At 38.1% G+C, this 16203-nt stretch overlaps 3 protein-coding genes across 4 annotated transcripts in view; 1 reads left to right on the top strand and 2 right to left on the bottom strand.

Moving 5' to 3' along the window:
- Window positions 1-336: 336 nt before the first annotated feature.
- LOC137278403 (phosphomevalonate kinase-like) lies at window positions 337-4707 on the bottom strand. The gene is made up of 4 exons (XM_067810704.1): window positions 4591-4707; window positions 3781-3844; window positions 1890-2178; window positions 337-650 (listed from the first exon to the last, which is right to left on the bottom strand). Exons 1-4 carry the CDS (start codon window positions 4674-4676, stop codon window positions 499-501), a joined length of 591 nt encoding a protein of 196 aa, XP_067666805.1. The 5' UTR covers window positions 4677-4707; the 3' UTR covers window positions 337-498.
- Window positions 4672-10522, top strand: LOC137278399 (tRNA (guanine(26)-N(2))-dimethyltransferase-like). Of its 2 annotated transcripts, XM_067810700.1 has the most exons (5): window positions 4918-4986; window positions 5233-6504; window positions 7950-8040; window positions 9221-9499; window positions 10221-10522. In XM_067810700.1, exons 2-5 carry the CDS (start codon window positions 5240-5242, stop codon window positions 10323-10325), a joined length of 1740 nt encoding a protein of 579 aa, XP_067666801.1. In that variant the 5' UTR covers window positions 4918-4986; window positions 5233-5239; the 3' UTR covers window positions 10326-10522. The 2 variants fall into 2 exon arrangements, with proteins under 2 accessions (XP_067666800.1, XP_067666801.1); XM_067810699.1 differs by having other exon boundaries at window positions 4672-6504.
- Window positions 10523-10887: 365 nt separating this feature from the next.
- The window catches only part of LOC137278404 (IQ domain-containing protein H-like), a 41009-nt gene continuing 35693 nt past the window's right edge, over window positions 10888-16203 (bottom strand). The window contains exons 20-23 of the mRNA XM_067810705.1: window positions 15867-15992; window positions 15181-15242; window positions 14037-14145; window positions 10888-13636 (exon numbers count right to left, since the gene is read on the bottom strand). Of these exons, the coding sequence (XP_067666806.1) occupies window positions 13541-13636; window positions 14037-14145; window positions 15181-15242; window positions 15867-15992 (393 nt within the window). The 3' untranslated portion in view covers window positions 10888-13540. The remainder of the gene's footprint in view (window positions 13637-14036; window positions 14146-15180; window positions 15243-15866; window positions 15993-16203) is intronic.

Below are 16203 nucleotides of genomic sequence, written 5' to 3' on the forward strand. Positions count from 1 at the left end.
AACTAACTCTGTGACATGTTTTTTCATGCCTCAGTGTACTGAAAACAGTTATTCTCCTCTGATTCATAATCCTGGGTAGAATAGGCCTTCAGCAACCCATTCTTGGCACAAAAGGTCACCATGCTTGTCGTAAGAGGCAACCAACAGGATCGGATGGTCGCGCTTGTAAATACGTCATTGGTTTCCAATTGCGCAAACTGATCCTCATGCTGTTGATCACTGGATTGTCTGGTCCAGACTTGATTATTTACAGATCGTCCTCAATTAGCTGGATTATTGCTGAGTGTGGCGTAAAACTAAACTCACTGACTCGAACAAACAAAAACCATCAGATGCTTTGGAGATAAAATGAGTAGTTTATCATACATCATTCATACTGGTAACATATATATTATTCATAAATGTCTCTCTCTGGCACCCATCTGTTTTGATTTTCACATCTGTTCAGGGTAATACTATGTAAAGTGAAACGCGTGTATACACTCAAAGTGACTTGTGTCAGCTACTGGCTACATCTAGCTTCTTCTGTACATCGTCAACAATTGTGTCCAGGCTTGTTTCAAACTGGTTGATGTTGTTGTTATTCTGGAAGATGTAGTCCCAGTCAGTGACACTGTCCAGTCCACACTCGGACTCTGCATCATCAACTCCTGGAACAGTAACACTGTAACCTTAAACTTCATTCTCACCTGAAGAAGTAACACACTAACCTCAACTCCATCCTCACCTGAAGAAGTACCATGGAAACCAGAACATCATCCTCACATGAAGAAGTAACCACCAGGATTTTAATGACAAATTGTCTACACCAGAAAAAGTTTGCTTGAATATAATTGAGTCTGGGTCAGACAATCCAGTAGTCAACATCATTAGCAATCATCTATGCAGCTGGGGTATGATGACATGTTTCAACCAAGTCAGCTAGTCTGACCACCCGATCCCGTTAGTCGCCTCCTACGACAAGCATAGTCTCTTTAATGGCAAGCATGGGTTGTCAGTGAGTCTGACCACCCAATATGTCACTCCCTAAAATTACATGAAGTAAGTGACACCCTCCTCCCAACTTCCCACCCCTGCATGTCATGAACAACATCAATAACAACTCCTCTCGCCAAAATTGTTTAAACATAATTTGTTAATATTAGAGCTGTGATGGTATATTGTAGTATCGATAATTGTGATATGTTTTCATTTTGATGTATATATCAATACATTTTTCGTATCATGATACGTATCGTTGACCTTAAAATTGTTCACTGGAAATTGATGGTTATGTCAAAATTTACACTGTTACTTGATGTGAAAATATATGTTTTTAAATTTTAAAGAGAATAATTAAGGATAGCATATAATGATGTGCATCAAATCGTGTTGTACCGTTCAAAGATATCATTATACTTATCATATTGTGAATTTTCTATATCATCACACCTCTAGTTAATATATCTACGTACAAAACTGCTGAACTCTCTACTGCATGTGTACAAAATTGATGACCCCACTACCTCCCCAGAACAGATATGGGTGACGCCTTCTTAAAGTCATCACACACATCCACCCAACTCAAACCATATATTACGAACGGTCCGTTAGACAAGCAAGGGCTGCTGGAGAATTCTAACATGGTTGTCTGGTTGAGAAATACTCTGTACAATCAACAAATAATGCACTCCTGGCAAAGTAACACCAGAACAATTACTGACGAATCATTCACACCTGATAAAATAACATGGTGACAGTCACTACAGAAAACACTGACCTGCCTTGAAAATGTTTACAGGTACTTTTTTTTATCTAGATGTGCTTCAAGAATATTTTACTTATTATATGAGAGATACTGAATTACATAATCTCCCTACTTAGTGTCGATTATTTAAACTCATGTCTACCTGATTGAAACACATATCCCCTGGCTTTGCGGACATCTTCATCAGCTTCAACTCTGACCGTCCATGTGACACTGGGATAGTTTTGTTTAAAGAAGGCGATGTCAGTTGACCGTCTTGCATCACTGATGATCCAGACTTTCTTGTCGCTGCCTTCTCCTGATGTCACAATCCGACAGAAATACCCAGGGTCTGCGTTTCGCTTCTCTTCCCCCCATCGAATCATGTCTACACGATACCGCTCCTTGTATTCCGATGCATCTAGTAGACGTGTGATGTCCAACTGGTGTTCCTGAATACACATACAGTTATAGTCCATTTGACTTCAAATGAGAACAACAAATGATTAAATAACTCAAAATCAGGACAAGTTCACAAAACATATATAAGACACATAGTCCTGAAACCTCTGTTCTCAACAGGATCAGAGAAAAAGTTGTTTAAGAAACTATAATGTAATGGTGTGCTATTTTCATGCTTCACACCGGGGAGTGACAAACAACTGATATTGTAAACCAAAAGTTACTGTGTTCTGAAATCTGATTGGTTGAAAAACATGATTAAATGGTATTAGATTCCCGGAAACTGAAAGACTATTCACCGCGTATTGACAGGTAAACAAATGTTTTGTTTTGTCATCAACAGTGGTGACGTTATTCAAATCATATTGTGACGTAAAGTTAGAATGACGTCACAAATGAGCAACTCCAGATGCTACCATGAGAACCAGCTGAAACGGCCAGCTGATGACATTTCACTGCTGTGTCTGTATTCGATGTAAACAAGTGCAGACACTAAAACCCCTTTGGTTTACTTTTGTGTTTACAATGTCGATAAACATCATGTGTTGGCCAATTTCTGGGTGTTATTGAGTATTTGAAGCACAGGAATGCATTTGGAACCGTGCTTCAAATACTCAATAACACCCAGAAATTGGCCAACACATGATGTTTATCTCCTAAGAACAGCACCTGACCAGCTGGGGGGTCATCTCACCTGAATGTGTGCTTTTTTCGAGACAAGTCATAAATGTCAGATTTCAGATCCTGTTGGGTACAGTGGTTTAAGGATCATGTGTCTTATTTTATTCATGTTTTGTGAAATTTTCCTACTTTGAGATATTTAATCATTCATCATTCTCATTTGAACCCAAATGGACTTTACGCCTTTGTGGCATTCTAAGGATCAAGCATAATACATCAAGTAGATACTGGTTACAATTCAAGGGATCAAGCAAATATCTTCAGCCAGTTTTTGTTGCAATGGCATAATTTTTGGACGGAAACAGCTTTCATAAAAAAACATCCATATACCCGTAAGTATGCTGTAAGTATAACTTATCTATTGGCTTTATGAACAGGATACACTTTTAATTGGTCTCTTAAAAAATCGATAATTATGTACCCATGAATTTATATTGCAATGTCAGAAGTGAGTAACTGCATGCTATACACATAAAAATGATTACAGTCATTATAAAATATACTTATTGAGGGTATTCATTACAACAGCTCTAACAAGAAATTGCGTGAATAGCACGAAGTGTTGACACTGGTAAGGAAATAAATTATGGTCATTCTGAACCAATCTCAGAGTACTGATAACACAACAGGTTGTCCAGGCATGCTAGGCTAGTGGGGAAATTGTTCAGGTCAAAGAAGGACCGCAAAATGTGTCATGCTTTATACAATTTAGAATGAATCGCATCAAGAACCTAAGAAGTATGTAGTAAAGGGGGGGATATTAACATTTTGGGAGATAATACTTCTTTTAGAAACTTTGAGGATTGGCTTAACTTGGAATGACTCTGAATATGTTGAAAATTAGAGACTTCAACTACTATTGATACTATTGCTCACTTGGTTTTTGTGGTCAAATATTAATTGGTTATCACCTTTGCATACTGCCCTTTGAGGGGAGCTGACAAACGCATAATGCAACATTTCTCATTTCCAATCCTGAAAATAAAAATGAAATAATTGTAATAAATTACATAAATTAAATTTCATACATAACTACTTCCACTATTTCAATTTTCTATATTTGATTTGGTATTTATAAGACAAATATAGCAGCCGAGATAGAAATAATGGGGTGATAAAGAACTTGGAAAATTTATTGATACCTTCAAGTTGAAGACACAATTCACACTGAGTTCATAGACAAAATTAATAAATTGACAAATCCGGAAATATAAGGTCAATAAAAAATTCTTGTCTAGGATGAATCCACAAATAGGACCACATTCAAAGAGTATGACATTGATAATATTAATCATAACCATTCAGTTCCAACATAAAATTAGTCTTTAAAATGTGCACATACTGTTGTAAAAGTAAAAAAACTGGGAGTAAAATGACATAAAATACTTATAGCAAAATTCCAATTTAATGTGAATAAATACTGAATATCACAATTGATGCGTTGATCAAGTACAATGTATATATATACACAAGCAGTTCTATGGCAATCATTAATCCTTTTGAAAAACAAAATGCATTGACTAAACAGTCAATAAACAACGCACACAACATGGGTATGTAGAGAAGTCGTCGCGGGCAGAATATCACCTGATCCAAAACTGGTCAGCTGATTTGGCATGGTGAGCAAGGCCGTTAGTATTGTCTCACATGGAACTTGTCATCTAGCAAACTATTTATGATTATGAGCAACACACAACATTAAAAGCGCATTCGTAATGTACCGTTGTAGTAACTTCTCGGTAACATAGTCCTTGCCAGATTTTCTCTTTCCACTGAAGACAAGAATTGCTACCGGAACGTGTGTCATTTTAACTCGCGTTGTCACAACAGGGCGTCGAAAGGATATACTTGTGTCATTTCCGATGATGCAAGTCGAAGTCAAAAAAGAAATCCATTACACCCTCCAATCGGCTTGAGCTGCTTAATGTCGAGTGTGATTTTACGCAATAAATGTGATGATGTGTCATTAGCCATACCACTATACAATGGAGTTTAATAGAAGTTTGACGCGGAGTCGACTTTCAACTAACTCCTTTACGGCAACGGATGTAGTTTACCACACGAGTTAGCGAATTTCGCCATGTGGAAGAGGGATTGCGTTGTTGATCATCGAAAACGTAATCATATATGAAACATTTAGTTGACCAAGGCTGCCTGTTTTCATTCCCAATCGTTTTTACCGTAATATTTCAGTACGACGCTTTCGCGTGTTTCTCAGATTTCTAAAATGCCCCTTTGACATCGATGATAGCGCTTTCAGTTCCGAGCAAGGGTTTCCATATCGTACACAGTCTCTCAAAGTTTTGTCATTTGATCATCAGTTGTGGGTATAAAAAGCAAAGGACTGTTGTTGTGTTTGCCAGGAGCAAGATGTCTGCGGCAGTTGATGTGCCGGTAAATGAAGTGAAGGAGGGAAAGGCAGAAGTTCTGACACCTTCCTCAGTTTTCTACAATCCTGTACAGGAATTTAACAGAGATTTGACGATTGCAGTCATCTCGGAATTTGTCCACGACCACTTTGATACAGTGAGAGAGCGAGAAGCCAAATCAGCGAGAAAGAAAATAATAGATCAAAATGAGGCAACAACTGGAGAAGAAGGCGCGAAAGTGAAACAACAGACAGGTGATGAAAACAATTCCTGTGATTCCAAAGTTGATGGTGTCGAGTTAACTGCAGGTGTCTCCCACCCAAATGGAATTAGAATATTAGAAGGTTTGGCAGCATCTGGTTTGAGGTCAGTCCGCTTTGGTTTGGAAATTCCAGGTGTGAAAGAAGTCATTGCAAATGATTTTGATAAAAATGCTGTTGGTTTCATTGACAAAAATATTTCCAAGAACAAATTGACAGACCTTGTTCGGTCCAACTGTGGAGATGCTGCGATGGTCATGTATCAACATAAAGGACTGAAAGACAGATTTGATGTTATTGACCTTGACCCTTATGGCAGTCCATCTGTATTTCTTGACTCCGCTGTCCAGGCAGTGAGAGATGGAGGCCTACTTTGCGTCACTTGTACAGACATGGCTGTCTTGTGCGGTAATTCATGTGAGACCTGCTACTCTAAATATGGATCTGTGTCTTTGAAAGCAAAATTTTGTCACGAAATGGCATTGAGAATCATCCTCCAGTCGATTGAATCAGCAGCAAATCGATATTCCCGATACATTCAACCCCTTATCTCAGTGAGTGCTGACTTCTATGTGAGAGTATTTGTGAAAGTGTTCACAGGCCAAGCAAAAGTTAAGCAGTCTGTTACAAAATTAGCTTATGTTTATCACTGCTCAGGATGTGGATCACATGTCCTGCAAAAACTTGCAAACAAAACCCCAACTAAGGGAGATAACTACAAATTCACACCTGCACTGGCGCCATCAGCACAACCAGTGTGTGATCATTGTGGATTTAAGCAACACATTGGTGGCCCAATATGGGCTGACCCCATGCATAATATAGGCTTCCTTGCAAAGGTCATACAGAGAGTATCATCCAATCAGGACCTGTTTAATACGTCAGAGAGGATTCTGGGAATGCTGAGCATGATGTCCGAGGAGTTGGAGGATGTGCCTTTGTACTACACACTGGATGAGGTGTGCAATGTCCTCCACTGTACTGCTCCTAGTATAGTTCAGTTCAGGTAATACTAACAGAAACAATTCATCATACTGTCTTCTCTATTGTTGACATTAGATCCATTCAATGCCATCTATGAAGAGTTTATCTACTCAATATTACAAATATATTGAATACTACTGTGCCAAAGATAGCAGTCGCAGCTGCAAAGGTTTGTTCGCAGAGTGACTCAGATTTTGGGGGTAATCATACAGACAAATTGACAGGTCTGAAATAAAAAAAAAATAAGTGCAAGAACTCCTACGTCTTTCAGAGAACCTCTGCAGCATTGATGTTGTCAAGTTTAATTGGTTAGATAATTTTAGAAGCGAAAGTGAGTTGTAGTTTGCTAGACCTCCAATATCCACACTATTAAGAAAACGACAAATACTTGTTTGGCAGTTAAAGTTGACTATAATAAGATAAGTAGACAAGCTGCTGAGGTGAAAGATATCACAAAGCCCAAGACTGAACTACAATACTATAAACACCACAGACACTTTGATCATGGCAAGACTCAAGATAGTAACAGAGGTGGGAATAGTAAGCAAAGAGAACAGATAAATATGCCATGTAGAAGGCAGAAATGTGTCATGAGGTTAAATAAGAAAACAAAATCAAAGATAAAATACAAATTGAGGGCAGGGAGGGAGGGAGCTTTGAAAAACTTAGAAGATCAAGGGAGTACGAAGCGCTGCATATGCACGGCAGGTTTGAGAAATTAATAGCGTGTATGGTAGAGAGCAGAACCGACAAGTCCGGTTGTTATGCAAATTAATCATCATGACACATGATTCTGCAACTGGTACGCTCAACTTCCCAGCATAGACTTGATTGTAGGAAAACCCAGTCAAGGAAGGTAATGACATTGTCAGGTCAAGCTGTAGATGCATCCAGGTTATAGTGGAGATTTATAGGAATGTATACCCTGGAGATAGTGAGAATGTGTATACCCCTACTTACTTAATCTCCTGAATCAAATTTGCAAAACATTTCCAGAACAGTTTGATTGACAACCAGCCAAGAACTGTTTTGAAAGCCATTTGTTTGGATTTGTGTCCTGAACTCATCGCAGCCTCATCTCTTTGTCTCATCACTATGCTGGCTCAGAATTTCTTGCCCTTTTTTGATTCAATTTGCAGGTGTCAGAGTGACAAATATTAATTATCAGTTTTAATTTATCATTTAAGATATGATGTCAAGTACCAACTAATATCCTCATTCTTTCAGCTGACTTGTTAGAAAAATCCTCTGAGGTGGGTTAGATGCTATTGCCAGTTTCCATAGTTATGTATTTTCTGTGGATTGAATTATACATAGCCATGTTATTCACGATAAATTTTGATATTTTTTCGAAAAGGTGTCTAAATAAATACTTTCATTGAAACACAAAGAGTTTTTGATTCATGAATCGTGTGTTTCAGCTGATGTCTGGTGTAAACATTATAATATTTGTTTCATTTGATGAAGGTCTGCTGTGCTGAATGCTGGGTATCGTGCGTCACTTACCCACTGTGCCAAGAACGCCCACAAGACTGATGCACCAGGGAAGGTGGTGTGGGTATGTGTTACAGATACGGATTTGTCTTCTTGATAATGGAATAGGATTGTCCAAAACCTGCATTTTCTGTTATTTGAAATGGTGTGTGGCTGTTTAGATTATCAACTAGTCTCTGAAATGACTAGTAGCTGTTTGTTCATATTACAGTTAGTGTTATATGACTCAGCATTAAGAACAGAATTTCTGGCATCCTCTTGCAGGGATCTAGATAGCAGCTGCATCGGTTAGTGTAGGACTGAAAAAATATTTACGATACAGTAGAAAATAATGTTGAAAATGTAGCAGATCCATACCACAGTACTGGTGTATGGTCACAGAGTTGTATAGCGTGGAAGCTGTCAAAACCGGCACTTGCCCAATCCAGCAAGTTGTCAACACCGGCATAAAATATCAGTCCCATCCATGGTTTGGACATTTATCACCAGCTCTACAATCTGTCATGTTGTCTAAACCGGATTATTTCCTCAGTCCCATTGAGTGCCGGTTTAGACAGCTTCCACCGTACAGACATATATGTCTGAAAAAGAATGTTTCTTTACCTGTTTACATGAGTAGCAAGGTTGTGGTACATATATGAAAGGAAACACAAGATTACTGACACTCCAATAAACTCCATTCTGTACTTCAAACATACTCTCTTCCAGTACTCATGTATTGAACAAATAGGAGTACATACATCTTAACCTGATGCTGAAAAAAATCTCTTGAGCCCTGAATAACGTGGGCATCCTCTGTTTTGTGTGTCCAGGACACAATATTTGGCCTATGGTTAAAGCTGTATGTAAGCTGAACATTTACACTGCTGTCTGTTTCTTATGAGACACATGATACATGTGAGCATGTTTTGAAGATCACGGTATGGAGAATGTTCTTTTGTGAACAGTGAACATCATGGTAAAGGTCTGGGTTAGAATTGTTCTCGGATTTGTGGTCAGGCTCACAGACTTAGTTGACATGTAATCATATCCAATATTTGAGATGAGTGCTCATGCTGTTGATCACTGGATTGTCTGGTCAAGACTTAATTGTTTCCAGACCACTATTATATAGCTGGAAAACTGCTGAGTGTGGTATTAAATTTCCAACAAACAAACATGCATATTGATGATTGCTACAGCAACACAGTCTGTTTTTTGCACCACTGCTAATATAGCTCCCTCACTCACTCACTGTTTTACAGGACATAATGCGTGCCTGGGTGAAGGATCACCCTGTGAAGGCAAGTCGTCTACAAGGAGATACACCAGCAAAGGCCATCCTGGACAAAGAGCCAGTGACAGAGGTATCCTTCAGCCTTCACCCTGATGCCAACCCTCAATCACGCCAGAAAGGGCTGCTACGATGGCAGGTGAACCCCGAGCCAGATTGGGGGCCCAAACCTCGGGCCAAGAAGTCCAACACGGAGGAGAGTCTCAGTGAGAAGAGAGACAGACGTCGAGGGAAGAGGAAGGAAAGACAGGTGAGGGGTGAGGAGTCAACCTTGCCGTGCATCTCATCTATGTGAACTTGCGAAGTGAGGAAATGTGCTCATTGTGTTAAGAGCTGATGAGCATGGTTGTCCGTGACAACATCCGTGTCAAGGGTTGGTGGGGTAGCCTAATGATGAATGCGTCAGCCCATCATGCGGGAGACACAGGTTCAAATTCCCACATGTGTACAATATGTGAAGCCCATTTGTGGTTCCCCCGCCATGATATTGCTGGTATATTCCTATAAGGGGTGTCAAACTAAATTCCCTCACTTACTCATTCATACTATGTCAAATCCTTTCAGTGACCACAGATGAGTGAGTGACAGAGTTAATATGAAACGTCACATCAGCAACTTTGCAGCCATGTCATAACAAGGACCACAGATGAAGCAGTGCATAGCATCAACTCAAAGTTCTTATTATTCAAATTGTTTTTAAAAGAGACCCAGTTTGTAGTTACCATGGTAACCATCTGCATAATGGTACAAGTGGTAGTGTATAAATACATGTTGCAAGTCATGCCAGAATTTTACCAAGTCTCCGATCTTCGTTAATTGCAAGCGCTAATGTGAAGGTACCAGAAATTTCTTTAAGATATTAGAAGTAATTGAATTCATGACTAGATATAGAAGAGAATTCTTGTAAATGACTATTTTTGCACCAGTATTTTATATTGATGTATGTATGATGTCAGTATTTTGTCTTCCAGGGGGACAAGAGCTTCCTGAAGCAGTACCCATGCAAAAAGCTGAAGATTGGGGAGTGTGACCTTGGAGACAGCTGTGTATACAACCACGACATGAAGCAGACATAGCACAAGTACTGTTTGTGAAGCTTGTACATAAATAGGGAAGGAAGGATATTTGGTGGCAGTGCTGTATTACCAGTTGAAGAAGAACAGGCATTACTGGTTATGTGTCAGACAGTAGTTACCATGGTAACACTGGAGTCTTTGTAATAAAGCTGTAAATATGTGAATATAGCACATTAATTAAACCTGATTAATTTTAATGATGTCTGTTTTTTGTAATACTTCTGTGAGGGCTGAAACAGCACTATAATGTGAGCAAACAGCACTCTCACTCTGTGAGCACCACACAGGTGTCATCATAGTGGGGGCGGTGGTTTAGCCTAGTGGTTAGAGCGTTCGCTTCTCATGCTTGGGTTTGATTCCCCACGTTGTGAAACCCATTTCTGGTGTCCCCTGCTGTGACATTGCTGAGACCCTTACATATTAACTTACAGCCATGGTATAATTGGGTTATCTTCAAAACCCAACTCGTTCACTCATACTATGCAATACTCCGATTAGGGAAGATATCTTATTTTGTTCACAGAAAGAGATGACAACAGAAAACAAAAGCTGTAGACAATACTGAAAAGTTTATATACTGAAATGGAATGTTTGCAATATTCATTTTTAACAGCAGTTTGAAAAACCTTTGGTGTGACATCTTTGAGCACAGATAAAGCCAGGTACTGAGAAATCACTGATTCTGTGTAGTGTTCAACCATCAGAGCATCACTCAAGCAAACAACAAGCACTCAGAGCAACGTCACTACCATTCATTTTTAACAAATATGGAGAAAACGTATATGTTCATAATTTTAGGAATATATACTACTCAAATGAAGTTGAAGAAGACAGGCGTTTGATTTTTCATTTGACTACGCTCTGCCATAAGCAGAGCGTACACCTAGAGAAACATTAATGATTAATGAGCTCTCACTGTACAATCATAATCATTTAGGAATACTTGTGGAGAGGGTTAATACAAGTACCAAATAGGTTGTGAGATTCAGTGTTTCAATTATGTAGACTATTCCTACGAACAATTTCTTCTGAAATGGAATAACGTGTTCCAAGTACTGATACTATAAAACTGTTGACAACATCTTTGACAAATGTTTCAATGCAAAATTCTGTTACATCTGGATTGATCAGAAAAAATATTACAGTCATTGTAATATCCAATTGCTTGAAAGAAACAAACAATCTGTGGCAAGAATACTCTGAACCTATTCATAATCGTGACAAAATGTCGAAAAAGTTAGCAAATTACTGGAACTGTATCATAACTTCACTGAACGTGAAGGAAATGGTGTCAGAGCTATCATTGACCATTCAATGGAAGACTGACACTACTGGCAACATATTGTAATAGAATCATGTGATACTGTGATTATACAATAGAAAGAAAAAGTCTTCTGCTTGAATCAATGTACAATAAATTATCCATAATAAGTGATATCACAGTTTTCATCAGACACTTCACATCCAAACAGGATTGTGTCACCAACATTAGCATAAATACAAGAAATAGTAATATTTAATACTTTTGATATTACTGTGGACGGATAATGATATAAAATAAAAATATAAAAAAAGATTAAAATGTCAATACATACTTTTTAAATGTTGGATCATCCAAGAATATCAGTGATTTCAAAAACGAACTTCCCATAGTGCCACCAAATTGAAAAGAGAGTGTGCATACCTCATGGTAAATGACATCTGCTTGCAAGATACATGGAAAATGATGCACAATAATTTACACAAAACACAAATATATGTATAGTCAAAGATTGCACCCATGGTTAACGATAATATTTGATTAAATGATGAAACAAGCAATTATGTACATTGCGTTGATTAAATATTTACACTAATTATTTACAAATAAAACGATTTTTGGCATAGTGACACCGTCTGAAAATCTTAAATGTTCCAAAATGGCGTTCTGTAAAACAAACCTGTCATGATCATCTTTGATAATGATTGTTCAAAAAGATTTGGGATAATTGTTGTAAAACTAGACCAAATGTCAATCTGTCTGAACACTAAAACCCTTCATGAAACACATCAACAGAATTCTTAAACATGGTAGCATGTTCAATCACAGCAGCATAGCGCAAACATTTGTGTTTGATGTCAATAGATATGAAACTGAATGTATATGCAGTCAAACAATGATTTGTCTTGAAAGATCTATGTATATATACTTTAAATTATATCCCAGACTGAAGTGAAAAATGAAGAATGATGTCTCAAAAAGGAATATGCAGGTTATTTTTAGATAATCCTACAGTCTACACATCAAATTTGAGACAACAGCGTTTGACTTAAAGCTGATAATAGACTTTTGAAAGGAATAATTTTTGGCATTTCACACAGTTTGTCCTATTTCATTTAACATCACATCATTATGTTAAGATGTAGAAAATATTATAATAAGGCAACTACTGATGGCATTTCTATAATTTCACTAGGTTCATAAATACTTGTATACTCCAATATAGATATCTTTGCTTAATTTGATATAATGTCTTTGATTCAGCAGAATGGAAAAAAAACAGACACCTATTACATTTGCTTGATAGTAATTTAGTTTTCTAAAGGCTGTTAATATGTCTCTTACAGGAGAGTGTGTTCTGTACAGTTGATTGATCAATGATTCAGCAGGTGGCCCAAAGGTTATATCTGTAGTAGCCAACAGGTGTATATTTCAAGTTGGTACTGTCATAACAGTACAGTGTACTACTTCCCTGATACATCTGTACAGATTGTTGGTGTAAAAGAAACCCATATAAAACAAACATATGACATCAGAAAATGCTGCTGGTTATACCCTGACAATATTGCCTGTAACCATGGTAACGCTACCAAACACCTCTTACACTTTAATGCAGAACTGTCCTAGTTAGATGCATTTAATGTATTCTGTGAAATGTCAAATGTTGGTTTTATTTTCAAATATTTTACATATAACAAAGTTCGAACGAAGGAGTTTTGGATGGAGTGAAAGCTTGAAAATGGAATAAACATCTATACCGAAGCATCACAGTTGTACAATAAAGAAGCGGATCGTCCATACATGGAGTGAATGAACTTCGAAGGTTACGTTAAAACATTGTAAAGCATCATGTTAATACACTGTAAATCATTATGGTTTTTCCTTTGCTGCCTGCAATATTAAGCAGTTTTAGAAGTGTTAATCTCGGTGAATGATCTCCCTTGTGATGCTGGCACTAGGCCTCCTCCTCCTCCTGTTTGGCCTCCTCCATCTGCTGCTCAGCGTTCTGGATTGTAGTTCCCAGAATTCCTTCTATGTCCTCAATGGCACCCTGCAGCAGGAGTAATGTTTCAGTGCATTCAGTGTCTCAAATATTTCAGAGAAATGATTGAGACATACAAAACTTGACCAGTACAGAGGGATTTTATGAGAAAACAAGAAGACACAGTCATCAATATCCCCGGCAATACCTCCAATTTCAGTCTACGTTACACTTGTTGCCATGGAAATGCTAAAAATATTTTATTCACAATTCCAAAACTATCAAAAGGCACCAGTTCACCACCAGACCAATCTGTGTGTCAAGCTTGGTGAAGAAATACTGAACTGTTTTAGAGTTCTGCTCCGGAAAAGATAAATGTGCACAGATGGGGTGCATTTGAACACCCCCCTGCAAAATGCATTGCGAGGGATAACAAAGGGTTCCCTGACTATGAAGGTTGAATGTCTACCTTAAAGTTAGTACTTCCTTGCATGTTGGGCGCTGAGATCTCTTGGTGGATGACAGACATGTTGCGAGCAAACGTGGCAAGTCCACCCTGCAGGTTGTCACCGATGGTGCTGTCAACAGGAATGAACATCATGTTTATTCACATGACAAATGCATGATGTCATCAGTAATGAGACACAGGATTCTCATCCTGTGTGTACCTATATATAACAGTGGTGAAACATGAGAATTACTCTGGAATGCTATGATATCAAATGTTGTTATGACAAATGAATGCTGACATGGGCTGACCAATTTGAACATTTAATGAATATGAAAGACAATATACACTCAGAGCATAATTTATGTTGTCGTGCAGAATTCCATGTTATATTTTCAAATGATGGAGTTTATTTATCACGGAAAATATTTATACACACTGATGAAAACGTGGAGTTTTCTGGGGTTTAAATCCCTGACTTTTTGAAGATTACTTTGCGTATATTATGACATTCTTGCAGTTAAAGGTGAGACTTTTTGGATGCAGTGTTCTCGAATTGTGTCTGACCCACTGACAAACCGAGCAGATTTGCCAAAAGTCCAGTGGAAGTCTACAACCTGCCAGCTCCAGTGTCCGATTGTATATAACACAATGACTTAAACTGAAGTTGTCATATGTGACACATCACACTTCTTTGCTTTTTATAAATTTTACCTTTGTTAGTAATTTCAACTTAAATGTTAAATTTGAAATATGTGTTTAACTTCTATTCTATGGAATAGTGAATTTTCAGTGAGTCAGAGAGACATCTGAAACTTGCAGGACCTAGTGTCCTGTTACCTTAAAAAACCATTTGTGAACACTGTGGATGTTAGCTTCTTTATTTGAGGAACATGATGTTTTGGACTATGTTCTTACACCTTCATCAGGTTAAATCTCATCTTTGTGTCTCATTTCTAACTCTCAATGCTGTATGCCTGAAAAGGTAACAAGTAGCAACTTTTAACCGTTTTAGGTATGATGTGGCCAAGTGATTGAGTTACTGACCTTCCTGTCTGATTGTACACTTCATCCATAACAATATGGAGGAACTGGGGATTGGAATACCAATTATATTTACAAGGTATATGAAATTTTTACCCAAAAGATAGAGAAAACTACTCACAGCATTCCCAGTCTCTCCCTGTTGAAGCTGTCCACTAAGGTGAACACAGTACCCTGCTTCTCCTGTAACCATGGAAACAACATGTTGTGAGAGGCTGAAGGTCAGACAGAGTAATCCCCCTTTAACCATGTTCATGCTGTGTATGGCAGAGTGTACACACAGTTTCATCAGGGCTGGGACGGGTCCAAAGTTTCTACCTGGGAACCCTACTTCCATTACCCTACCCTATCTGGATACTCATAATGTTAATACTTGACATCAAATTTGTATAAAATAGCAACATATTCTCCAGAAAACTTTGGAGTTTTGTCAATATCTTCACCATGTATTATGTTCAAAAGAAGTCACTGACGTTTTGTCTAAATCTTCAAAGACAATACGACCTTTTTAGCATGAAAGAATAACAAATTATGTTGTTTAATCTATTAAAAATCACATGATCATTACACGACCAGGTATTATTAGACGGGTACCCTGGTCCAACTCATTGCTCACCTGTCTGGGTATCCGTGTTACCTGTCCCAGCCCTACAGTTCATGGATCATTAGTTGCAGATTGAGACACTAACAATGCTCACTGCTGAGTCAAAAAGAAGACTTGCATTTCTCAGCTGATTTTTACACACATAAATATATTTTACATTTTTGAAGACCATAATATTTGTCTGTGTCACAACGACAACGTACCTTGATGTCATATCCTATACCGTGAGCTCGACACATCTGGAAGAACACACTGTAATGGACGACTGCCAGGTTGGTGTGGAGCAGACGTGTACTCATCACAGCATAGCGAGTAGAACTAGGCAAGGCCTGCACAGAGATAGAACTTCAAGTCATTGACACATCTGGCAGTTGTACTCCAGATTTACAACAGGTACAACTAACATCAGTGTAATATTGTAATGTAAAGGTCTGGTTTGGGATCTCAGCGTGACCCTCAAAACTGGGCTCAGATGACAAAGATAGATCGATTTCAGATATATGTGGCTTAAAGTAGTTCTTGACAGGTCATCTCATTTAC

The sequence above is a fragment of the Haliotis asinina genome, chromosome 3 (assembly GCF_037392515.1).
Source record: "Haliotis asinina isolate JCU_RB_2024 chromosome 3, JCU_Hal_asi_v2, whole genome shotgun sequence".
NCBI lineage: Eukaryota > Metazoa > Mollusca > Gastropoda > Lepetellida > Haliotidae > Haliotis > Haliotis asinina.